Source organism: Xenopus laevis, chromosome 9_10L, assembly GCF_017654675.1.
Source record: "Xenopus laevis strain J_2021 chromosome 9_10L, Xenopus_laevis_v10.1, whole genome shotgun sequence".
In the NCBI taxonomy this organism is placed as follows: domain Eukaryota; kingdom Metazoa; phylum Chordata; class Amphibia; order Anura; family Pipidae; genus Xenopus; species Xenopus laevis.
The window spans coordinates 136,573,003-136,598,619 of NC_054387.1; the positions used below are offsets into that span (position 1 = coordinate 136,573,003).

Consider the following 25,617-nt stretch of genomic DNA (forward strand, 5'->3'; position numbering starts at 1 on the left):
GTTCTGTACTAATGATTATTGATACTAATGATTTATCTGATCTGGTTGTTCAAAATAATGTATCTAAGGGTATCAGATGCTATTCATATATATATATATTCATTTATAACAAGGTTATGAATTTGGGGTTTTAAAAATATGCTGCGTACGATTATTCGCAATTAGTTAAGTTAAGTCAATGGTGGTCAGCAAGACATTGCTCCAAAAAGGGGACAATGTAATTCCACTATTAAAGTGCTGGTAAGGTCACATTTAAAGTATTTGGTGCATTTTGGTATCCAGTAAGCAAAAAGGACATTATGGAAATGCAAGGAGTGAAGAGCATCTGAGCAAAGGACATGGAGGGTCTCAGTTAGGAAGAATGACCATGGTAGTTGCTATTGACCACTATTTACAAATCTCTAAGGGGACCATATAAATAATTTAATTTTATGTTATTTACCCACAGACCTTTCCTAAGGTGGTCAGAAGTGACTTTGCTTCACTGAGAACTATAGAGTTGTAGGATTCACTTAGTATGTTTGTTTTTTCTGGTAGATGCTTTGTTGTGTGAGAAAGAAGAAGGCTACTGGCATTGATAAATAATGTGCAGTGATGATCCAGGGAACTGGTTGTTTCAAATAAGTATTCTGGGGCAATCCTGAATCAAACTAAGACATATCTGAAGGGCAAGTCAAGTTGATGAAGGTAAAAAACACAATTTTGCTGTAGAAAGGTTGATACAACAAACACTATTGTCACATTTTGGTCTCCTCATCACTGAATCGACTCCAGAGACACTGTCTGGCGACACACAGGGAGATGTGGAAATGGAATTAAAGATTCTTAGAATGTGACTCAGCTGTAGTTTGGATTCAAGTTCCTCTTTGTGGTTCACTATTTGGTCAGGGTTCCCATTGCCTCAAAACAAAATTAAAAAGTCAGAAAACATTGTTGCAGAAGCCATGCTGATTAAGGTGAAGAAATATCTACAACGAAGGTTGACAAATAAAGGAGAATTGTAGGAGTGGAGAAACCCACCTAATAATGTAGGCAAAAATGACTAATATATGGTGTGGGGTTGATTTTGGGCTTAAAATGAATGTCCCCTTTATTGGAGCACCCTATAGATTTGCTATAGTCCCTGTCCGAATTTCAAATGAGGGGGGGGGCGTGTCCTAACAGTCCCTGCCAGAAGCACAGTAGGAGGGTCTGTAATAGTTAATAAAACAGGCCAAGGTATCATGAGAAATATTTCTGCCAACATCTAAATCAGACACATAACAGGTCTCTTTTCACTATGGTCAGAGGGGTCAGAGGTGTAATGCCCTTCTGTTAAGCTCCCCATAGACACGACGATTCTTCTTGCCGATCTTTAGCGAAGTCTGACCAATCCTTAGAAATTATCATGCTGTTAGTGGGATTCGAACGATCGTACATCTTACAATTTTTCAGGAAATTGATCGGCCAGGTCAAAAAATCTTTGTCGGCCCCAGTGCAATGTATCTATGTTTGCAGGGCCAAGTAGGCAGCTCCCCTTTTGTTTTCCTGGTAAATTGGTCTTTTTAGTTGATGGTCAATTCGTACGATCGTTCTGAGAAAATCGTGGTCTCACAATGAGGATCTGATCTTTTAAAAATCTCAACATGTATGGCCAGCTTAAGCCCTGGCTGATAAGAGCCATTCCATGGGGAGGAGGAAGCCCAAGGAGGGAGAACTTAAAGTTCCCAGCAAGACCCTCACAGATGAAATAAAGGTCACACCTTCTGAAACATATATATCCTCATATAACCCAGACCTGTTGTACCAACAATATAAAAAACTGGTGATGGGTTCAAGGCAATTTCAGCTTTCAGATGAGTCCAAACATGACTAGGGTTAGTTACTCTGTGTATTAGATGTGAATATCTGGGCAGGGGCAGGTCACACAGTATTGATGTTTAGTATCTATGGAATCCCTGAGAGAATTAATAACCAATGAATATAATATCATCTCTCTCCTATGTTCCTATAAGGAGTTATGGTCATTATATTCTTGGTCCAGTTCCTACTCACAGGAGCTCATACTCACTCAATCTGTGTCCTGCTAGGCCACACCCCTTACATTCCTGAGGGAGGGGGGAGTGTGCAGTTACCTGATGCCCTGAAATCACTAATAAATAGTCAGCTCTTCTGACTAAATTTGGGATTTACTTTGGAGGACCAATTGCGATTGGAAGTTATCCTGTTTGTTTCCCCTTGCCTCCAGGACCAGGAATTCTATATCTTTGGAGTTAAGTATAAGTTTTCCATGTTTTCCCTTTTATTTTACAACTGTATTGAATGTCTGTCTCTTTTTGTAACATCTTTTTGTTAATTACACTCTTATACCTTTTATAATATTAAAGAGAATTGAATAAGATTGTCTTTGGTGCTCTAAACGAACCGAGCCTGAAAGAGTTAACTGTGAGCCTTAACCCTCTGCATGCTGAATGGAAACGCTAGTCTGTGTGTATGCTGATTAACCCTCTGCATGCTGAAGTACTTGTTGAATCAGTAGGAACTAACTGATTATAGTGAGAGAGTGTTTAATGCATTGGTGTATTGTGAGTTATTACCTGTTAGAGAGAACAGGGGAATAGTCACATTAGGTTTCTATCGCCTGTGAATGATAGATGGTGGCAGCGAATGAGTTTTGTGGGTGTTGGTTGGTGTTTGGGGTGCTTTTGTGTTAGTCTAACCTGTGTGCCAGGTGGGTGAGACACTGAGTGACCAATGATAGTCTCACCTAAAGTCACGTGCGGCTGGAAGTACCGTATCTGTAACAGAGGGGGACAGCCAATCACAGCCCTGCAGTCAGACTTCAGTTCCCTATCAGGTCCTGCTAGCTGCTGATTGGTTCCTGTCTTACAGTGCAGTGTACTGAGTGCGGATGGCTCCCCTGCACAGCCTGGGTAAGGAGGCAGCAGCAAGATGGGTGGGGCTAGTAGGGTTTTCAGAAATGAATAAGTTAACCCAAAACACATTCTTTCTATATTTAAAAGAGCATAATTCTTGTTTTTACACAATATGCAGGGCCGGCTTTAGGCCTATTGGACCAATTGGGCCCCGCACCTCTGGGGGCCCCGCACCACAGATAATATTTCGCTCAGCACATGATGCTGCCTGGCCTGCCCCCAACTTTGAGAGTCCAGCCCATCCCCAAATCCATAGGTCCAGCCCACCCCCAACTCTGATAAGCCAGCCTATCCCCCAACTCCATAGGTCTAGCCTGCCCCCAACTCTCATAGGCCCAGCTTTCCTCCAACCTTGATAGGCCCTGCCTGCCCCCAATCAAACAAAGCCTGCTCCCAAGCTGAATCGGCCCAGCCTGCCCCAAACTAATTGGCCCAGTCCACTCTCCTATTTCCTCCCTCTCTTACCCTGTGTGCCCCTATTATGTGCCCCTATTTCATCCCTCTCACTCTCTTACCTTGTCTGCCCCATTCCTTTCTATTTTGTGCCTGTATGCCCTTATTTTCCTAAATACTTGGTGTGTTAGTAGCCAGCAACACTTTGTCTAGGGGCCCTGCCAACATGGTCCCAATTGGGCCCCACATTTGATAGGATCAGCCCTGACAATATGTCTCCTTTAAGTGTTCCCAAATTAGCTTCAGGTTGGGCTCCCAGGAATATCTGGGAATAAATGAAATCTCAGGATAAGTGAGTACATGAAATGTAAGACTTTTAGTATTTGCCTAGTGGCATGCCATTTCTCATGATTGTTTTAGGAATGTGGCACCATCATGCGGCCCCCTTGGGAAGTAAAGCAGCACAGCTGGGGCTTATTCACTCACATAGGTGCTAAATTACACCAGAGCAGATACCTGTAACAGCCAATCACATCTCTGCTTTTTATTTATAGCAAAATGTTTAAAACAAATTGCTGATTATGGGCTGTTCTGGGCTGTTTAGCATCTTTGTTAATAAACCAACCCCAGAGGGTCTCTAGAATCCCAAATTTCTTCCAATATGACATTTCAATGCTCGTAAGGACAGGATTGTGGATAAGAAAATTAAATACAGACCTGCCTGACCCACTCAGAATGCTAAATAATCACCTCCTACCCCCCATATATATCCCTATATATAAACCAGAGAGTGGGAGATGATGGTTCCACCCTGGGTGTCTGTATATTCTCCAGTATTTGAGCCCAGAGTTCAGCAGTGACAGAAATAACTGGAATTTCTATTTCCTCAGGCGGATTCAGTGGCAATAGCTGTAATGTTATTATCAGGCCCTTCTATCAAACACATTACCCCTCACCCTTCATGTTAATAATTCCCAGAGGGTCCTACAATAATGGTGTTGTGGGGCCCAATAAATTCTGGTTCACAATCCAGAATCCACCGTCAGAAATACAAATGAATAGATAAGTAATAATATAATATATATAGAGGATAATAGAGGAAGCTGAGACGCATGTCACAATCTGAAAGTAAAATATTTGGAAGTGAATAAATGAACAAACAAGACTTCGTGGGGAAAGAACCCAGAATCCCACATGTCCATGACCAGGGACAGTACTGGGAGTGACCGCTGGGTGGCGCTGTTAGCAGCACAAGTAATAATAATCCCTGTTATCTGAATACAAGGGAGAATGCTGGGAAATGTAGTTCTTTACACTGGCGCAGACAGGAGGGAGGGTAAAACATCAAAACCCTTACACTGTATAAGGGCATCATTGCAACATATTAAGTGGGAAATGCTTTTCACAGGGTTAAACACAGAACAAAAATGGGAAGTCTTTATAATAAATCTACTTGTCAGTATATTCCACTTGTAAGCAAGGAACGTCGTTGCAAAGCAAAACCTTTTTGGTTCAATAGAAGCGTTGGTGTTGAGGTGGGTAAGAAAAGACCTGCTTTTAAGGCTTTCAAGTTAGCTGGGACAGCCGAATCATTTATAAGGTACAAGGAGGCCAATAAATCATGCAAAGAAGCTATAAGGCAAGCTAAAATTGCTATAGAAAAGGATATTGCAGCAAGCAGTAAAAAAAATCCAAAATTATTTTTTAAATATGTCAATAGTAAAAAAATGAAGCAGGAAGGGGTGGGACCCTTACTATCAGAGGGGGGTCAGCTGGTTGATGAAAACAAAATAAAAGCGCAGATTCTGAACTCGTATTTTTCATCTGTCTACACAAATGAAGAACCAGTAAGTGAAGGTTTCCTTCTTAACACTCCCAATTCTAGTAATACAACTAATGATGCATGGTTCACACATGAAGAAATTCAAAAGAGACTTGAACATGTTAAGATTAACAAAGGTCCAGGGCCAGATGGTATTCATCCCAGGGTACTTAGCGAGCTTAGCTCTGTGATTGCCAAACCTCTTTACTTAATTTTTCAGGATTCATTGAGATCTGGCATACTGCCGAGAGACTGGCGAATTGCTAATGTGGTGCCTCTATTCAAAAAAGGATCCCGTTCTCAGCCTCAAAACTATAGGCCAGTTAGTCTGACGTCAGTATTAGGAAAGCTTTTCGAAGGGTTAATAAAGGATAAGATACTGGACTTCATAGCAAATCACAATACTATGAGTGTGTGCCAGCATGGTTTTATGCGTAATAGATCTTGCCAGACTAACTTAATTTCTTTTTACGAGAATGTAAGTAGAGACCTCGATTCTGGGATGGCAGTGGATGTGATTTACTTAGACTTTGCTAAAGCATTTGATACAGTGCCACACAAAAGGTTACTGGTTAAATTAAGGAATGTTGGCCTGGAACATAGTATTTGTACCTGGATAGAGAACTGGCTAAAAGATAGACTACAAAGAGTGGTGGTAAATGGAACATTTTCTAATTGGACCAGTGTTGTTAGTGGAGTACCGCAGGGCTCTGTACTAGGTCCCTTGCTTTTCAACTTGTTTATTAATGACCTGGAGGTGCCATTGAAAGTACTGTTTCTATTTTTGCAGATGAGACTAAATTGTGCAGAACTATAGGTTCCATGCAGGATGCTGCCACTTTGCACAGTGATTTGTCTAAACTGGAAAACTGGGCAGCAAACTGGAAAATGAGGTTCAACGTTGATAAATGCAGGTTATGCACTTTGGCAAAAATAATATAAATGCAAGTTATACACTAAATGGCAATGTGTTGGGAGTTTCCTTAAATGAAAAGGATCTTGGGGTCTTTGTAGATAACACGTTGTCTAATTCTGGGCAGTGTCATTCTGTGGCTACTAAAGCAAATAAAGTTCTTGTATAAAGAGGGCATTAACTCAAGGGATGAAACATAATTGTGTCTCTTTATAGGTCCCTGGTGAGGCCTCATCTGGAGTATGGGGGCAGTTTTGGACTCCAGTCCTTAAGAGGGATATAAATGAGCTGGAGAGAGTGCAGAGACTAAGTGCAACTAAACTGGTTAGAGGGAGGGAAGAGTTAAATTATGAGGGGAGACTGACAAGGTTGGGGTTGTTTTCTCTGGGGGAAAAAAGGCGCTTGTGAGGGGACATGATTAGACTTTACAAGTACATTAGAGGACATTATAGACAAATAGCAGGGGACCTTTTTACCCATAAAGAGAATCACGTACCAGAGGCCTCCCCTTCAGACTAGAGGAAAAGAAGTTTCATTTAAAGGAACAGAGTAGGGGGTTCATCACAGTGAGGACAGTGAGGTTGGGGAATGCACTGCCGGGTGATGATTCAGTTAATGACTATAAGAGGGACTTGGATGATTTCTTGGACAGACATAATACAAAGGCTATTGTGATACTAAACTCTATAGTTAGTATAGATATGGGGATATATCATTTATGTGACAGTAGGGAGGGGTGTGTGTATGGGGCTGGGTTTTCATTTGGAGGGGTTGAACTTGATGGACTTTGTCTTTTTTCAACCCAATTTAACTATGTAACCATGTAACTGTTCCTGTTTATTATTTTTTCTTCCCTAAATTTATTGCTCTCTTCATTTCCTGTTGTGACAAATGGAAGTTACTGGCAGTTACTGTGGCTGTAAACTAATTGAGTTAACTGGAATACCTCCGAGCTGCCACAAATTTGTCCTGATACAGTAAGTCCCGGGTTTCTCTTTGATTTGCTGCACTGAACAGCCAGAAACAAATACATTTCTAACTTTATTGACAGAGAGCCCAGAATAGATACTTGACATACTTTTGTAGACTCACAGCTTAAAGGGCAATTCACCTTTATTTGCAAAACTGTAATAACAAATAAAAACCACATAAATGTGTTCAAACTTTCATAACCTGCAAATTTATGTGAAATGAACATGGTAATTAGGGGGTGTGGTCACAAAAACAGGTGTGGGCAAATCTTCTAAATTGTGCTAAATCTTCTTGTCCCTCTCTGTTTCCTAAATGTTGGGAGGTGTGTAATTATTCGTTTTACGTGAGTCAAAAGTAGGGTTTTCTGCCTGATGCTATTATTTTTAGCACAAATAGAGACAATGTCATGATTACTGGGTAGACATTCCTCCCAATTGTCCCTTGATTATGACAGTTGAACCCGCACTGCACTGAAAAGCCAGAAAAAGATACAAAGTTTCTAAAACTTAAAGTGGACCCGTCACCCAGACACAAAAATCTGTACAATAAAAGTCCTTTTCAAATTAAACATGAAATCCAATTTCTATTTTTTATTAAAGCATTCATAGCTGCTGTAAACTCATTTAAAAATCTCAGCTGTCAATCAAATATTGTCTGCTCCTCCTCTATGCCCGTGGCATAGAGGCGGGGCAGACAATTACTTTCACTTTCCATTCAGCACTTCCTACATGTCACTGCTCTCCCCACATTCCCCCCAATCTCTTCACCATTTAATTGTGTAGCCAGGACATGGGGATGGACATCAGGTCCCCCATTCTGGTGCACAAACAAGATTCTGAGATGATACAAGACTTGTCTTAATAACAGTGTCCACAAAATGGCTCCTGCCTGCTTGTTATAATTTTGAAATCCCAGACTGAAGGAAACAAGATTAAAATGATTTATATAGTGTAATTAAAGTTCATTTTGCTTGACTAATGTGATAAAAATAGGATTTTGGATAATTTTTTTTGGGTGACAGGTCCCCTTTAATTGGCTTTTGCCAGAGAGCCCAGAATACTTGGCCAGTGCCCTAGGCAACCTGCCCGGCCACGGCAATGACTGAGTGCACCTGGTGACCTAGTGTGCATGAACAAGTTTGCAAATCAGAATGCGCACATGCACGGTAGCGCAAGAAGATGTCGAACTGCCACACTTAATTGGGGAGAGAGGGGACAGGACATGGGGTAAGTGACAGAGCAGGTAAGTGTCTGGTGCCCCCCAGCTTTGCTCCCTAGGCACTTGTCTACTCTGCCTTCCCCTAGTTCCGGCCCTGCTTGATCTCCTCGTCTCCTCGTTACACAAATAAATGAACTAAGTCAAAGTCACAGAGTCCACCTTTAGTTTGTGGGAGGGAGGGAGGGGGAGCTGAGACGGATGTAAAACGGAAGCTTTTTTTCATGGCTGGTTTGTGGGAGGGAGGGGGAATTACAGTGTGAAAAAGAGAGAGAGAATGAGCAGGAATGGAGTGTAAATAAAAGAGTCTGGATGTAGGGGAGGGTGGGGAGGTGGCTATGGGACAGAAGGAGATCAGTACAGTAGGGGCTCCCCAACCACCGGCCGCAGACACTATTGAAATGGGCCGCCAAGCCTGCAAATAACTATTTCAATTAGATTGGCAGTTGCCGTTGGTCCCCTGATGGAGGTACAGGTCTTACTGCCCATTTGCTTCTGGATATTTGTGGGAGAAAAGGAAATGACTGTCCCATCATGGTAGGAAAGGACTATCCCATTATTTTAGGAGAGAACTGCCCCATCATGGAAGAAATGGAATGTGCCATTATAGTAGGAAAAGGTGGCTGATGGGTTCTGGGGTATTTATACATGGAATTGCCACTGTGCCAACCAACAATGAATTCAGGGGATATTTTATAATGGAATTGCCCCTGTGCCATCCTACTATGAATTTTGGGAGTATTTATACATGGAATTGCCCCAGTGCCAACCTACTATGAGTTATTTGTGTATTTATACATGGAATTACCCCTGTGCCATCTTGCTATGGGGGGTATTTATACATGGAATTGCCCCTGTGCCACCCTACTATGAATTCTGGGGGTATTTATACATGGGATTACCCCTGTGCCATACAACTATGAATTCCGGGGGTATTTATACATGGAATTACCCCTGTGCCATCCAACTATGAATTCTGGGGGTATTTATCCATGGAATTGCCCCTTTCCCATCCAACTATGAATTCTGGGGGTATTTATACATGGAATTATCCCTGTGCCACCCTATTATTATTATTATTATTATTAACATGTATTTATATAGCGCCAACATATTGCGTAGCACTGTAAAGTAAATGTGATTATACAACTACATCACATGAATTACATATATAGAATATATGGAGTAACAAACATCACAATCAATACAGGTACAAAAGGTGAGGAAGGCCCTATGCAAAAGAGCTTACACTCTAAAGGGAAGGGAGTAATACACAAGGTGTGGGAGTGGGCAAGATCGAATTAAGTGGGTGAGAAATGTGGTACTGTATGTGGTGTTGCGTTTGGTAGTTAAGCAGAGTGAGGGGAGGCTTCTCGAAAGAAGTGCGTTTTCAGAGATTTTTTTGAAAGTAGAAAGGTTGGGAGAAAGTGGGACAGACCGTGGGAGAGAGTTCCAGAGGAGGGTGCAGCCCTTGCAAAGTCTTGAATGTGAGCATGTGAGGAGGTAATGAGAGAAGAGTTGAGTAGCAGGTCAGTAGAGGAGCGTAGTAAGCGAGTGGGTGAGTATATAGAGATGAGTTCAGAGATGTAGGGTGGGGCAGAGTTATGAAGTGCTTTGAATGTCAGGATCATTAATTTGAATTTGATTCTGAAAGGTAACGGAAGCCAGTGCAGGGATTGACAGAATGGCGAGGCAGAGGAGGAGCGGTTGCTGAGGTGTATGAGCCTCGCAGCAGTGTTCATTATGGACTGGAGAGCTGACAGTCTCTGGAGGGGGAGGCCAATTAAAAGAGAGTTACAGTAGTCTAGAAATACTACTATGAAATACTAGGGAATTACCACTGTGCCACCCTACTATGAATTCTGGGGGTATTTATACATGGAGTCCTGGGGGGGTATTTATACATGGAATTGCCATTCTGCTATGTACTGTGGAGGTATTTATAAATGTAGTTGCCATTGTGCTGTGAATTCTGGGGGATTTATAAATTAAATTGCCATTCTGCTATGAATTCTGGAGGTATTTATTAATAAAGTTGCCATTGTGCTGTGAATTCTGGGGGTTTCTGGTTGGGGGGGTATACAGAAAATACAGGGTTAAAGATCTTAGTACAAAGTTAATCCAGAAAATGGTCCAATTGCATCTTGGAGTCAGGAGGAATGGTTTTTGGTGCAAATTGGAGAAGCTTTAGAAGGGGCTGTTCTTCTTCCTTTGTATCAGCTACAAGTTAGTCAGATTTTATTTATGCCAAAAGGCTAGACGTGTCTTTTTTCAACCTAAATTACTATGTTTATATATAATTATTATACTGATGCAGTGCTATTGGAGAATGTGTACAACTGTCCCATTATAATATAACATTGCTGTGTAACTAGCAGAAAAAGGATCCATGTAGTGAGAGATATTAGAATGTTTCACATAATACAGTCACTGTATGGCTTTCCCTACTACAGGTCACACACTGCTCCAGACCTACAGCTCCTCATAACTTGTATTTTGGCAGAGCAATAGAGTGAGGCAGCGCATGGGGAGGTGCTAGAATTTATTGGCTTGGAGTGTCTGTACTGATTCTTACATATATATAATTCATTCTTGTACTTATACCCACTTTGTTTTATGGTATATTGTGCTTGGCCTGTCAGTATTCTCTATATGTTACTGCTTGTGGTGCCATTGTCCATTGCTCTCTATGTATTTGGTGTGTCAGTGCCTCTGCTTCTTACTATATAATGTTCTTTATAGTGTTTGTGGTGGCTTCTCTTTATTATGTTCTTGGGAGATCAGTACATACTGCTCCTTTGTATGACTTCTGAGTATCTCACAGTCTCTGCATGTAATGGACTTTAGCTGCCAGATTCTTTTTCCCCCTTTTCCCCCATAATGTGCTTGTAGTGCAGCATTCACAGCTCTTAGTTAAAATTGTACATGAGGTGTTGATATCCCCTTCCGGCAGTGCCAGACTTTAAGCAATTTTTGCCCCCACTGCTATGGTTTGATTTTCCTGAAAATTCAGTTGTCACGGCCGGCACCCAATACCAGAACAAATGCCAAGGACTCTGGTCTCGGCACGGTTTCACCAGTAGTGTGACCACCGTTGGACTTCGGGAGGAGCCCTCAGCTTACTTGGGTGCCACCTGGAGTTAACGAGGGGTACAAGGCAAGATGTTCTGGCTGGCGAAGGGGCACGGCTGTTAGCAAAGTCTTTTGGGCCGAAGGTCACAGTACAAAAGGATTAGGCAGAAGGATGGTCACACAGGCTGGGTCGAGGCAGGCGGATATCAGAATCGTCAGGCAGGCAAGGGTCAAACCGGGTTGTCAATAAAGGGGTTAAGCAGGAAGAGTTGTCGTAGGCAGGCAAGGGTCAGGATACAGAATGCAGAATAGTCAGGAACAGGCTGGGTCAAACACGGTTAATCAAACAGACAAGATACAGATCAGATGCACAAGGCTCAGGAAACCACTAGAAACAAGTTCTATCACAGGCAAGGTGCTGTGGACAGAATGGGCAATTTATACTGTGCAGGATTCGCACTATTGCCTGCACCTTTATATTCCACAGAGGAGCGCCGCGCGCACCCTAGAGATTCGGCACCTGCAGCCTAACGTGCACCCACGAGATCTGGCGCCCACGGCCCAGCAGAAACCGTACAACGCAGCGGGCATCCCCACCGAGGGGGCGGCAGGCGTCCCTGCCGTCCCCCCACTAGACCACCAGGTTTGTTTCTTACATCAGTGAAAGCACACGGGAAAGTGAGTGTAGTCTAAAGGGAGTGACCAAAAGGGGGAGTGGTCAAAATGTTGCAGCGGAGCGTTATGCGCGCTGCATATTCTCCGTTTACTGGCCCAGCCAAAACCATCTTCTGCTGCCTATGGTGCACTAAATTACATGTTGCAGACATCAAACTTCCACAAAATACTGTGCCTACAAAATCATCTACTGCTGACATTGTGAAATGTCACCAAGCCAAATGCAAGGCTTATACTGACAGAAAACGTGGCGCCAGAGAAGTGCACTTTCAGCCTGGATCTTTAGTCAGAATTAAGAAACCAGGAATACTGAAACAAGGACAATCTAAATTTACTACACCACTTGAATTGAGACGCCAGCGAGGACCATACACATATGAACTGTCTGATGGACACATATGGAATGCAAGTCATCTTGCTCCTGTTAGATATGACTGAAGAATGGAGAAGCTCCATTTGATGAAGGACATTTTCCTACTCCTGATGTCAACTACAATAGGCCTGAAGAAAGAGAACCTATAAGGCGTACTGAGAGAATCAGAAAACTACCTGCATGGACCAAGGACTTTGTGATGTGAAGAATGTATAATATTGTTTTAAAATGCATACTGTTTAATTGTTGCTGTTTCTTACATTTGCCCAAATGCTTTCCTACTTTAGGGGGAATATGTGGTGTTTATACAAATGGCCTGTAGGTGTCACTGTACTCAATAGTTATACTGTGAATAGACAGTACTTTCTATACATCTTAAAGGATTATAGTTGGTTACTGCTGAAGTGTAATGACTGCATGAACCTGCTAATAAAGCACTGTTATACTCTACTCATCCTCGGCTATCAAAACATTACAATATCCCTGTTCTTGGTCTGCTGCTATTTACATTCTGAAAAGCACCATCTATGAGCTCTTTCAATAATTAGTGTAGATGTGTCTTTTTGCAATCTAAGAGCATTAGGTAGCCATTTTGTGAATAGGTCAAGTAGAGAATCATCTTTATAGGTTTCTGGTATTCCTAGTGATGGGCAAATAAATTCGCCATGAGCGAATTCGCTGCAAATTTCCGTGTTTCAACTCCTCAGCTTTATTTTCCAAATCTTTTATTTTCTTTTTGAGATTCAACATTTTTAAATTTGTTTCCAGAGATTCATTTTCTACAGAATAAACTTTTTGTTTAATTTTTGAAATTCTTATGAGGTAAGAAGCTCTGAAAATTTTGTAATGTATCTACAGCTTTGGCTATTGTAGATTCAAGTTTGGGATTTATCGGGTTAGCAACTTCCACTACAATTTGTTTATAGTTTACATTGGTTTGTGAACTTTGTGCTTTATTTTGAGTTGAGTTAGTGTAAGGGCCTGAAGCGCAGTATGAAGTAACGGACCAAGGAGGAAGCAATTAGTCCAACCAGTTCGAAGTACAAAGGGATTAAGCAATGGGGTGGTCAAAGTCCAGGCAAGGGGTCAGTTCAGGCAACAATCAGAAAACAGGCCAAAGTCGATAACAGGAATTCAATATCAAAGAGACAAAACACACCCAGGAACACGTATGGAACCTATACCTGTATTTGGGCAATGTTCACAGTCCTTAGGCTCCTTAAATAGACTTCCTTTGGCACCAAAAATGGACACAATGATGTCATGATGCTGGCGTTCCAACGCTGGCACCCGTTCTGATGCCGGCGTCCATTCTGATGCTGGTGTCCAATCAGAGGGCAAGATGGCCCTGGCGTCACAGTGCTGCGACCAGGAGGAACCATGTGGGTAGATAGGGCGCCGCCATCTTGGATCGAGGAATGTCTTGGTAAGTTGTTTCCTTACAGTTAAGTACTTGCGTTTTCTCTGTGTCTCTAACTGCCACCCTCATAGATTGTATGATGGGTGATTATTTATAGTTTTATTTTCTCCTCAGGTAGTACTAACACCCCTCTGTTATCAGTTACAATGAGTCAGGCTGTAAAACCGACTTTACTTGTTTTTACTGCAGTTCGGGTCACTTCTCCCAAGGGGGGTCAGGAGTCTGTGTAGCTCTGTGTAATGCCTCCTTCACATTGGGAGATTCCCAATTCCATTGCTCTTATCTCTGGAGTGATTTAAAAGGTCAGCTGTAACTTATTTTGTTTGACAGTATATTTTGGCTCTATTGCAGATTTTGCTGGGCAGTGCATGGAGCTACGCTATAGGGCCTCCATTCACCTAGGCACCATAACCAGAATTAATATATGATATCAAATAGGTTTTACATTGTAATATTAATGTGAATTGTGTTACTAAAAAAAGTTAGAGAGGGGGAGTTTCCCTTGAAGCACATCTATAAGTAAAATAACTGTTAGTGGAACAGACCCCACAACTTCAGGGGGTCTAGGGGAACAGGGTACCATTTGAGTCCACATGTGAGTGTGTGTATATCAATCGTTGTACTGCCAAAATTGCACATGGAGTGAGGAGCCCTGAAGCATTTGCTGAGGGCCAGGGTCGGACTGGGCCGACAGGAGCCCGGGAAAAAACCCGGAGGGCCCAAGGCTCGTGGGCCCTGCCAGCCCAGATCCGCACTTTGTAGTCTTTTCCTGCCGCAACCACCGTTTGCCGGGGGATCGTGGCAAAAACATTTGCGCAGTGTACCGGCACACCAGGGGGGGGGGATGGGGGCCGGGGCGCACAGTCTGACCCTGCTGAGAGCTGAGGGTTATTAAGTAAAAACCCTAATATACACAACATGAGAATTTGTGAGACACATTAACAAGCATCTAATAAATGCAACTTGCTCCACTGATTGTGGGTAAATATACCAATAACAACATTAAAATGAAGGAGTCAGGTAACTATATATTTTTTAAATTGAGTATTCTTAAAAACAATTGTATTTTTTTTAAATTATCTTTATTGAACATTCATTTTTTCCTGATTGCATATCTTGTTCAAAACAAAACACTAAAAAGCTCACCACCTAAAACGCAGCAGGAATTATTTTGAAATACTGTCATTTTAAAGAAACTCTAAAGTCTGCTTATTTGTGAAAACATCCAATTGTAAAAAAAATTTGAAAATCAAGATCAAAAAATATAGTCATGGAAAAACTAAAACACCTAGAATTTTTTGAGTTTATAGGCTGAAAAAAAATCAAATTTGTGAGTTTACAAGCTCAAAAAAAAACAACTCGAAAAATCTTGAATAAAAAAAAACCTTTTACCTGACACGTCCCATTGACTTCTACACAAACTCAACAGCTTTTAGATGCTGAATTTTTACGTTTATGTTTTTCATGCTTAATAAATAGCAGACATTTGAGTTTTTTGAAAATATAATTCAAATTTGTGTTTTTGTGCAAAAAACTTAGAATTGTGGCAAAAATTTTAATTTTAACCTTGATAAATCACACTCTAAAAGTTAATTGTGAATAGTAATGACTGACATTTTTGTACTGATGTTTCTCTCTCACATTTTTATGAAAAACCCTGGAGAAATGTCATTGAGAAGATTTTGACCATAAAAAAAATGTCCATTGACATTAATGCATTTTGTACAAAAAATTTCAACTAAATAATGCCCATTGAATTCAATGTGTTTCACTGTTTTGCAAATTCTTCAGTAAAGCAAAAAGGGACAGATTCACTCATCGGTATTTGTGAAAAAAACAGGACAGGAACATCACGTTCATACCAGAAATAAGCCCACTATCTACTGTTTGTAATATTTCAGCCTATTTACACAACGATCACATGAATAAGGGCTGAGGATCTGGAAATATTATAACAAACTCCCCTGCCTGACTGTACAGATAAGCCACATGGCTACTATATCCAGTCCTGGGCTGACAACATGGATACTCTGGCAAATGACAGTTGCAGTGACCTGCCATACACCAGTACTTTATTTTTGGTTGCTTGGGTATTTGTGTACATGACAAGGAAGCACACATGTTATGTCTGTATATATATATATATATATATATGTGTGTGTATATTGTGACATGCCACTGGCCTGCACATGTACTTTTTGGGGGAATTAGCGTTTGGTAGGCAGGTAGCGTAGGATTTTGAGCTAAGAGACAGGGACACCAAGGCTTCAGACAAAAAAAACACAGGTTTATTAAGCACTGGGCATTCCCAATGAAAAGGCAACGAAAAACAGCTCAGCAACTTCAATGCCAGAACATGCAGGGTACAGTTCAACAACATCACTGTAAAACATTCAGGGTTTTCCCCCCTCACCATCAAGGGAAACTCTCCCCCTCTTGCACCTTGAAGTATTTTGGCCCTGCTGGCTTCCCCTCCTGGGACTCAGACTCACCAGCCTCTGCCAGTCCTTTTCTCTTTCTTTCCCCATTTTAGGCTCCAACCTCTGGAACTCTCTTCTGCCCAGCTCTGTCTCTCACAGCCCCTCACTTCCCTTGAGACCCCCGAGTTGTGCTCAGCCCTTTTACATTGTCAGGTAGATCCTCTCTCAGCTGCCACTTAAATGGTGGATAACAAACAAGGGTTACAGATACAATAGGATTAAAGGGACCTACAAATTAAAACTAAAGGTTCAGGTACAATTGAGACATTAGGATTTTAGAAATAATTTTGTGATTTATGACACAGCAATGATTGATTAATTAAGGTACATTAAATAAGCTTCTTTAAACAGATGGGTCTTGAAGGAGCACTTGAAAGTTTGGAAAGAAAGAGAAAGTCTGGCAGGTCAAGGCAGAGAGTTCCAGAGAGAAGCAGAAGCCTGAGAGAAGTCTTGTAGGTGAGAATGGGCAGAAGTGATGAGAGAGAAGTCTTGTAGGTGAGAATGGGCAGAAGTGATGAGAGAGAAGTCTTGTAGGTGAGAATGGGCAGAAGTGATGAGAGAGAAGTTTTGTAGCTGAGAATGGGTAGAAGTATAGAGAGAAGTCTTGTAGATGAGAATGGGCAGAAGTGATCAGAGGAGAAGTGAGGGAAGATCAGAAGCAGAGCGTAGGTTTCATGAAGGAGAGTATTTGGAGATTAGAGATGAAATATAGGGAGGGGTTTCATTATTAAGGGCCTTGAATGTGAGTGTAAGTAATTTGAATTTGATTCTAGAAGAGATTGGGAGCCAGTGAAGGGACATACATATGGGAGCAGCTGATGTTGAGCGGTGAGATAGATGAATGAGTCTAGCGGCCGCGTTTAGATCAGATTGGAGTTGTGAAAGGTGACTTGTTGGAATACCTGTGAGGAGTAAGTTGCAGTAATCAAGGCGGGAGATGATGAGAGACTGAATCAGTGTTTTAGTTGATTCTGAACTGAGATAGGGTCGTATTTGAGCAATGTTGCGCAGTTGAATACAACAAGATTTTGCAAGTGTTTGAATGTTGGTGAAAAAGACAGATGAGAGTCTAAGATGACTCCTAGGCAGCCTGTGTGGTGGAATGAAAGGTGGTGTTGTTTAAGGTGAGTGATATCTGAGGGACAGGGGAAGATCTTGGAGGAAATATAATGAGTTCTGATTTAGAAAGGTTCAGTTTCAGGTGGCGCTGAGACATCCAGGAGGAGACAGCAGAGAGACAGTCTGTGACTTGGGAAAGGACAGAATTAGTAAAATCAGGAGTAGAAAAGTAGAGTTGAGAGTCATCAGCATAAAGGTGATACTGAAGTCCAAATGACTGAATAAGTTTTCCTAGTGAAGTTGTATAGAGCGAGAACAGCAGGGGGCCAAGAACAGAGCCTTGAGGAACTCCAACAGAGAGTGGGAAAGTAGTAGAAGTAGAGTTAGAGAAGGAAACTTTAAAGGAACGGTCAGACAGATAAGATGTAAACTATGAAAGAGCAGTGTCCCGAATGCCAGATGAGTGTAGAATGTCAAGGAGGAGTGTGTGGTCAACTGTGTCAAAGGCTGCAGAGAGATCTAGAAGGATTAGAATGGAATAATGACCTTTAGACTTTGCCAATAGAAGATCATTGGTTACTTTGGTGAGTGCAGTTTCAGTTGAGTGTGATGGGCAGAAGCCAGATTGCAAGGGGTCGGGGAGGGAGTTGTGAGTGAGATGCTGGATCAGGCGTTTGTAAACAAGCCTTTCTAGTAATTTGGATGCGAATGGAAGAAGGGAGACCGGTCGATAGTTAGTGGGAGAGCTGGGATCAAGGGAAGGTTTTTTGAGGATAGGAGTGATTAGTGCTTGTTTGTATAATGAAGGAAAGGTACCAGTAGAGAGTGAAAGATTAAATAGGTGGGTAAGTGCAGGAGAGAGTGTATCAGAGATTGGATAGAGGAGGCGAGAGGGGATGGGGTCAAGGGAGCAGGTGGTGGGTTTTGAGCTGGCTAGAAGTTTGCTAACTTTATCTAGAGTTGCAGGGGTGAAGGAGTGCAAAGTAGATGTGAGTGGACTGCACGTTGGTCTGAGATTGTTGTCGGACGGTATGCTCAGCCTAATGAGATCGATTTTTTCATTAAAGAAATGAGCAAGATCTTGGGCAGTAACATTAATAGGTGGAGGGGGTTAAGTGGGGCATAGGAGTGAGTTAAATGTGGCAAACAGTCGCTGCAGTTTAGAGGACAGAGTGGAGATTAAAGAAGAGAAGTATTGTTCTTTGGCTAATGATAGAGCTTGATTTTAGCAGGAGAGCATGAATTTGAAGTGGATGAAGTCAGGATCAGTTTGTGACTTTCTCCACCGTCGCTCAACTGATCTACTACATCTTCTGAGGTACCGAGTTACACTAGTGTGCCAGGGTTGGGGTTTAGCGGGCCGGCTGTGACGGGTGGTAGAAGGTGCAAGGGAGTCAAGTGCTGTTGAAAGGGCATCGTTGTAGAGAGAAGCTGCCATATTTAGACAGGAGAGAGTATTAATATGAGAGATGGATTGTGCTGATACTGTTGATAATTGTGGTGGTTCAAAGGCATTAAGGTTTCTATACGTGTGGGTAGAGAGAGATGGTTGTGAAGGTGCAGGTGAAAGTGTTATCTGAAAGGAGAGTAGGTGATGGTCAGACAGGGGGTAAAGAGAGGTAGTAAGGTTGGATGGGTATAGAATATAAGATAAAGAGCATGACCCTCGATCTGGGTAGGTGAGTCGGTCCACTGAGAGAGACCAAATGAAGCTGTTAGAGAGAGAAGTTTAGAAGTGGCAGGAGAAGCAGAGTTGTCAATGGGGATGTTGAAGTCCCCTAAAATGAGAGCAGGTGTCTCACTGGAGAGAAAGTATGGAAGCCAGGCAGCAAAGTGATCCAAGAAAGTAGAGTAGGGACCAGGGGGTGGATATATGACAGCAACATGCAGAGAGATTGGAGAAAACAAATGTATGCTGTGGACTTCAAAAGGAGTGAAGGAGAGAGAACTTTGTTTTGTTGGTTAGATTTTGAAACCTACATTTGGGGAGAGAAGAAATCCTACCCCACCACCATGATGCCCATCTGGTCTAGGAGTGTGAGTAAGTGAGAAGCCTCCATAGCAGAGGCAGCGGGTGAAGCAGTGTCTGTGGGAGAGAGCCATGTTTCAGTGATAGTCAGAAGGGATTTGGATATAAAGAGATCATGGACTGCTGTTAGTTTATTGCAGATTGACTGTACATTCCAGAGGCACATGAGAAAGGCAGAGAGGGTGATGACTTTATGTGAATTAGGTTTGCAGGATTAGAAGTGCGTAAAGTTTTAGAGACTGGAAACATTGTCAAATGCCTGAGAGTGAGAATAGGTGAGGGGAAGAATGAGTGGGACCAGGGTTTGGGGCGATGTCCCCAGCTGTAAGTAACAGTAATAATGAGAGTGAGACAAGGTGTGACCTCGATTTGGGGACTGAGGCAGATGTGGCAATAAAATAGACATACCAACCCTTCACTCAAGTAGGAAAGTTTGGGATTATCAGCTGAATGTGCTCAGTACAAGTATCACATTTCAAATGGTACATAATGTATGAAAGTGCACAGTGAGTGAATATTATGGGGCTCATTTATTAACAGAGGTGTAACCTGCCCATTGCAACCAATTGGGCTTTTTTTGTAACTTTTAGTTGACTGTTGATAACTAATTACTGATTGGTTGATATGCGCAGGTAAGTAGGTAAGTACATTATGTGCCAGAATAGTCATGTAGCCAGTGACAGAACATTCCCAGTGATATCGCTGTGTTTATATCAGACAGGTGTAATTGTGCAGGTAAAAGCCACTCCCTAAGGCAAGGTGTTTACAGAAGGAATGTGAAAGTGAAAATAAATAACATTAGTACAAACAAGACTATAGGGTTAGTAATTTAGCTCCGTGGAACATAAAATCTGACAGATAAGGATTCTGTGCCCCCAGCTGGAGTTGTATATTGGAGTGAGTATTCTCTATAAGAACCAAACACAGACAATATACACAGGGACCAGCTGAATTCCAGTTCAGAGCTGATGTGGTTATGGGGAGTCTGGATACTGGAGCCAAACAGAAAGATTATCAATAAGAAGAAGGAGCACAAGTCTGATGGGAGAATCAGAAAGTGTCACTAAACTGAACCAGTTCCTCAGGATTCTGGGAATTCTCTGCCTTTTCCTTCAGCACCAAACAGGTAAGTTCTCTATTCCCTGTACTGACTGGAGTGACATTAGCAGATATACAGTAAGTCAGGGACAGTGTCAGACTTAACTGATCAGGATCCAATCAATCTTATTGATGAATTCAGCACCCATGTCCCTGGAGTTCTGAGCATACCTGCCATTAAAGGGGAAGTATCTATGTATAGGTATTGGACCTGTTATCCAGAATGCTTGGGACCTGGGTGTTTGTAGATAAGGGATGTTTCAATAATTTGGATCTTCATACCTTAAGTCTACTAGAAAATCATATAAACATGAAATAAACCCAATAGGCTGTTTCTGCTTCCAATAAGGATTAATTATATCTTAAGCTGGCCATAGACACAAAGATCCAACTTGTCACTAAACATTCAGATCAAAGTTCAGATGAAATAAAGTAGTAAAAGAACAGATGAGCCAATGTTCTACCCCTGACAGTAATCGTACGATACTTATGTCTGACCAAAGCTACTGAAAATCAATACACACAGAGATATTATCGGCAGCCAACAGAAATTTTCTAACCTGACTGATCTCCGCCGGACGAAAAATGTTGGGATTCTCCACACAGTGCGAAAATCATACGAATCCACAATTCGTACGATCGGATCGCTGCGTCTACGGCCAGCTGAAGTTGGGATCAAGTACAAGCTACTGTTTTATTATTACACAGAAAAAGGAAAATATTTTTAAATTCTTAGATAAGCTGGACAAACTGTACATATGTATATACACTTCATATTGCACACAAATGTAGAATATGACTATGCAGCCCCCTTGATAAAGGAGTCCTTCTGTTCCTGAAGCTGCATAAACTACAATTCCCAGCATGCCTGGTTAGGAACACTCCAGTGGGCACTTACAGAACAAACATGTCAGTATCACTTTTATGGGGTGCCGTTTGTCCCAAATGCATTCTATATACAAAACTATCCCTAATACACAGAATGAATGTCTCTCATGTTATATAAGTATTTGTGACCATACACAGATAAAAAAATATACAAAAGACTTATTTCTATTAAAGAATGAAAACAAAATCTGGTTAGTGCACAAAAGGATGTCATTATATCACAAACTCCATTCTGTACAGTTTAACAAGCAATCTGTCTCACAAATGTATAACCTCCATGTAACGGACGCACTTATGTGCAAAGTTACTTACAGAATGAATTATGTAAAAACAAAGTTGGACATAATATATAATAGTGTAACTAACTAGTGCTTGTCAAGCTAGATTTGAATGACAAAATAGATATTTGTGACAGAAAGCAAGATTTTATAGCACAGGATTCATTCTTTCCACAAAATGACAGTTTTGTTTCACAAAACAGATAAAATAACCATTCTGTGAAGCAATACTGTCAGTCACATTCCTGAACCAATAAGAACAAAGCTTATTGCCATATACAAACAAGATGAGAAGTGGCCAGCTCTGCTCCACATGGCTAAGGCAAAGTATCTGACCTGCTATAGAGGGCGCCCTCTAATGTCCCCTGTGCTGCATAGTAATAAACATGAACAAACCTTTCCTAAAAGAGCTGCTGTTAAACACTACAGGTTCATAAATGGAAGTTTTTACAAATGGCTGAGAAATATAATGCTGCACTTATAATGATTGTAGAGAAAGAAAAGTATGCAAAACATAAATATGATCATTTTAGGTGATATGGCTATTCTTATTGTAGTAACCTGCTTGTGTGGCCATTTTGGTTAAGGGCATTCCTGCTGTTTTGCCATTATCTTATGACTCACTCCTGTTCCTCTTCCTGTCTAAGCTGAGAGCAATAATGGGACAGGCCACACCCACCTGCAATGTTGTATTAAATGTACCAGAAGTTACTGTGCTTGTCTGGCTGCTTTGCCTGACTCTCAGAGACAGTTATAAGTTTTGTATATGATAGTTAGACTCCAATGTCTCCTCCTAGCTGTAATCTTGCACCAATTAGCTTGTAGTAGTCTCTTAATAATGTGCTTAGCTTAGGGTTGCCACCTTTTCTGGAAAAAAATACCGGCCTTCCTATATATTTATCATTTTCCCTATTAATAACATTGGGATCAACAATCATTTTTTTTTTCATGCAATTTATAATCAGTCAGTGCGAGGGTTGCCACCTGGCCGGTAAAAATGATGGTTAATCCCAATGTTATTAATAGGGAAAAAAGATAAATATTTAGGAAAGCTGGTATTTTTTTCCAGATAAGGTGGCAACCCTAGTCAGTGCTAGGGTTGCCACCGTTAATGAAAAAAATAACCGGACGGTGGGTACAAAAAGGAGGTGGGGCCATGACACAAAAGGGGCGGGGCTACGCAGCGTGACGCAAAAAGGGGCGGAGCAACATCACGGAGATGCAAAGAAGACTACAAAAAAGGTAAGTTCTGTAAATTCTGGGGGCAGGCCGAGGGCTTTTTTTTAAAGGATATTACAAATTACCGGCAACTGATACTTTGCCTTAGCCATGTGGAGCAGAGCTGGCCACTTCTCATCTTGTTTGTATATGGCAATAAGCTTTGTTCTTATTGGTTCAGGAATGTGACTGACTGTGTTGCTTCACAGAATGGTTATTTTATCTGTTTTGTGAAACAAAACTGTCATTTTGTGGAAAGAATGAATCCTGTGCTATAAAATCTTGCTTACTGTCACAGATATCTATTTTGTCATTCAAATCTAGCTTGACAAGCACTAGTTAGTTACACTATTATATATTATGTCCAACTTTGTTTTTACATAATTCATTCTGTAAGTAACTTTGCACATAAGTGAGTCCGTTACATGGAGGTTATACATTTGTGAGACAGATTGCTTGTTAAACTGTACAGAATGGAGTTTGTGATATAATGACATCCTTTTGTGCACTAACCAGATTTTGTTTTCATTCTTTAATAGAAATAAGTCTTTTGTATATTTTTTTATCTGTGTATGGTCACAAATACTTGTATAACATGAGAGACATTCATTCTGTGTATTAGGGATAGTTTTGTATACAGAATGTATTTGGGACAAACGGCACCCCATACACTTTACACTAAGTTACTTAATTAGTGGTGAGATAGTAAGTCTGAAAAACAATTCTCTGTTGCTGAATTATATGAAAAAATGATTCTCAAAAGCACAGGCAGAATGTATTGTCAGCATAAGATCTATTTGTATTACTCATGTTGTATTTGGTATTTGGATCCATTATCCGGAAACCTGTTATCTGGAAAGCTTTGAATTATGGAAAGACCATCTCCCATAGACTTTATTTTATACATGATACTGCATTATGCATAGAAGCAGCTCCTCAGTTATATGTGAAGGAGATGAACAGGGTTTACTTGTACTGTATGTGTAACAGCAATGATATTATTTATTATTTCTGTACAGAGGAGTTGGGATTCTGCTCCTACCAATCACTGCCATTGTGTCTATATATAACCTGCCTAACTGCCAGTTCATCCAGAGGAAGGCAAAAAAAAAAAAAAAAAACATTTCAAGCCTCTTCAATTTGCCTCAGAGGGGGAAAAATCCTTCCTGACTCCAAAATGGCAATGGGACCAGTCCCTGGATCAACTTGTACTATGAGCTATCTCCCATATCCCTGTATTCCCTCACTTGCTAAACACCATCCAACCCCTTCTTATACCTATCTAATGTATCAGCCTGTACCCCTGATTCACTTCCCAGCTCTCCCTGTAACACCCCTTTCCCTCCTCTAATCTCATTGGGCTCCCTCCTGTCTGCTGGGAGGAGCTACTGGTGAATAAAGCATCCGACCCTTCCTTGTACCTATCTAATGTATCAGCCTGTACCCCTGATTCACTTCCCAGCTCTCCCTGTAACACCCCTTTCCCTCCTCTAATCTCATTGGCTCCCTCCTGTCTGCTGGGAGGAGCTACTGGTGAATAAAGCATCCGACCCTTCCTTGTACCTATCTAATGTATCAGCCTGTACCCCTGATTCACTTCCCAGCTCTCCCTGTAACACCCCTTTCCCTCCTCTAATCTCATTGGCTCCCTCCTGTCTGCTGGGAGGAGCTACTGGTGAATAAAGCATCCGACCCTTCCTTGTACCTATCTAATGTATCAGCCTGTACCCCTGATTCACTTCCCAGCTCTCCTTGTAACACCCCTTTCCCTCCTCTAATCTCATTGGCTCCCTCCTGTCTGCTGGGAGGAGCTACTGGTGAATAAAGCATCCGACCCTTCCTTGTACCTATCTAATGTATCAGTCTGTACCCCTGATTCACTTCCCAGCTCTCCCTGTAACACCCCTTTCCCTCCTCTAATCTCATTGGCTCCCTCCTGTCTGCTGGGAGGAGCTACTGGTGAATAAAGAATCCGACCCTTCCTTGTACCTATCTAATGTATCAGCCTGTACCCCTGATTCACTTCCCAGCTCTCCCTGTAACACCCCTTTCCCTCCTCTAATCTCATTGGCTCCCTCCTGTCTGCTGGGAGGAGCTACTGGTGAATAAAGCATCCGACCCTTCCTTGTACCTATCTAATGTATCAGCCTGTACCACTGATTCAGGGAGAGAATTCCACATCTTCACAGCTCTCACTGTAACAAACCCCTTCCCAATATTTAGCTGGAACCTCTTTTCTTCTAATCGGAATGGGTGACCTCGTGTCAGCTGGAAAGACCTACTGGTAAATAAATCATTAGAGAGATTATTATATGATCCCCTTATCATCATCATCATCATCATCATCATTTATTTATATAGCGCTGACAAAATACGCAGTGCTTTACTGCAGTTATAGCAAACAGGGAATAAATGGTGGATAACAGACAAGGATTACAGATACAATAGGGTTAGAAGGACCTAGAGATTAGAGTTTACAAACTAAAGATTAGGGTACAATTGAGACATTAGGATTATATAAACACTTTGTCATTTTTGATACAACAATGATTAATTAAGGTACATCGAATAGGCCTCTTTAAACAGGTGGGTCTTTAAGGAGCGCTTGAAAGTTTGGAAGGAAGGAGAAAGTCTGACAACTTGTGGCAGAGACTTCCAGAGAAAAGCAGAAGCCTGAGAGAAGTCTTGTAGGTGAGAATGGGCAGAAGTGATGAGAGAGAATTCTTGTAGATCAGAATGGGTAGAAGTATAGAGAGAAGTCTTGTAGATGAGAATGGGCAGAAGTGATGATAGAGAA

The 25,617-nt window shown here is 41.5% G+C and overlaps 1 protein-coding gene across 1 annotated transcript in view; it reads left to right on the forward strand.

Annotated features, from left to right (window-relative positions):
- Positions 1-19,509: 19,509 nt before the first annotated feature.
- Positions 19,510-25,617, forward strand: part of LOC108704738 — a 67,631-nt gene continuing 61,523 nt past the window's right edge. Inside the window, exon 1 of the mRNA XM_041575913.1 lies at positions 19,510-20,464. Coding sequence (XP_041431847.1) covers positions 20,380-20,464 — 85 coding nt within the window. The 5' untranslated portion in view covers positions 19,510-20,379. The remainder of the gene's footprint in view (positions 20,465-25,617) is intronic.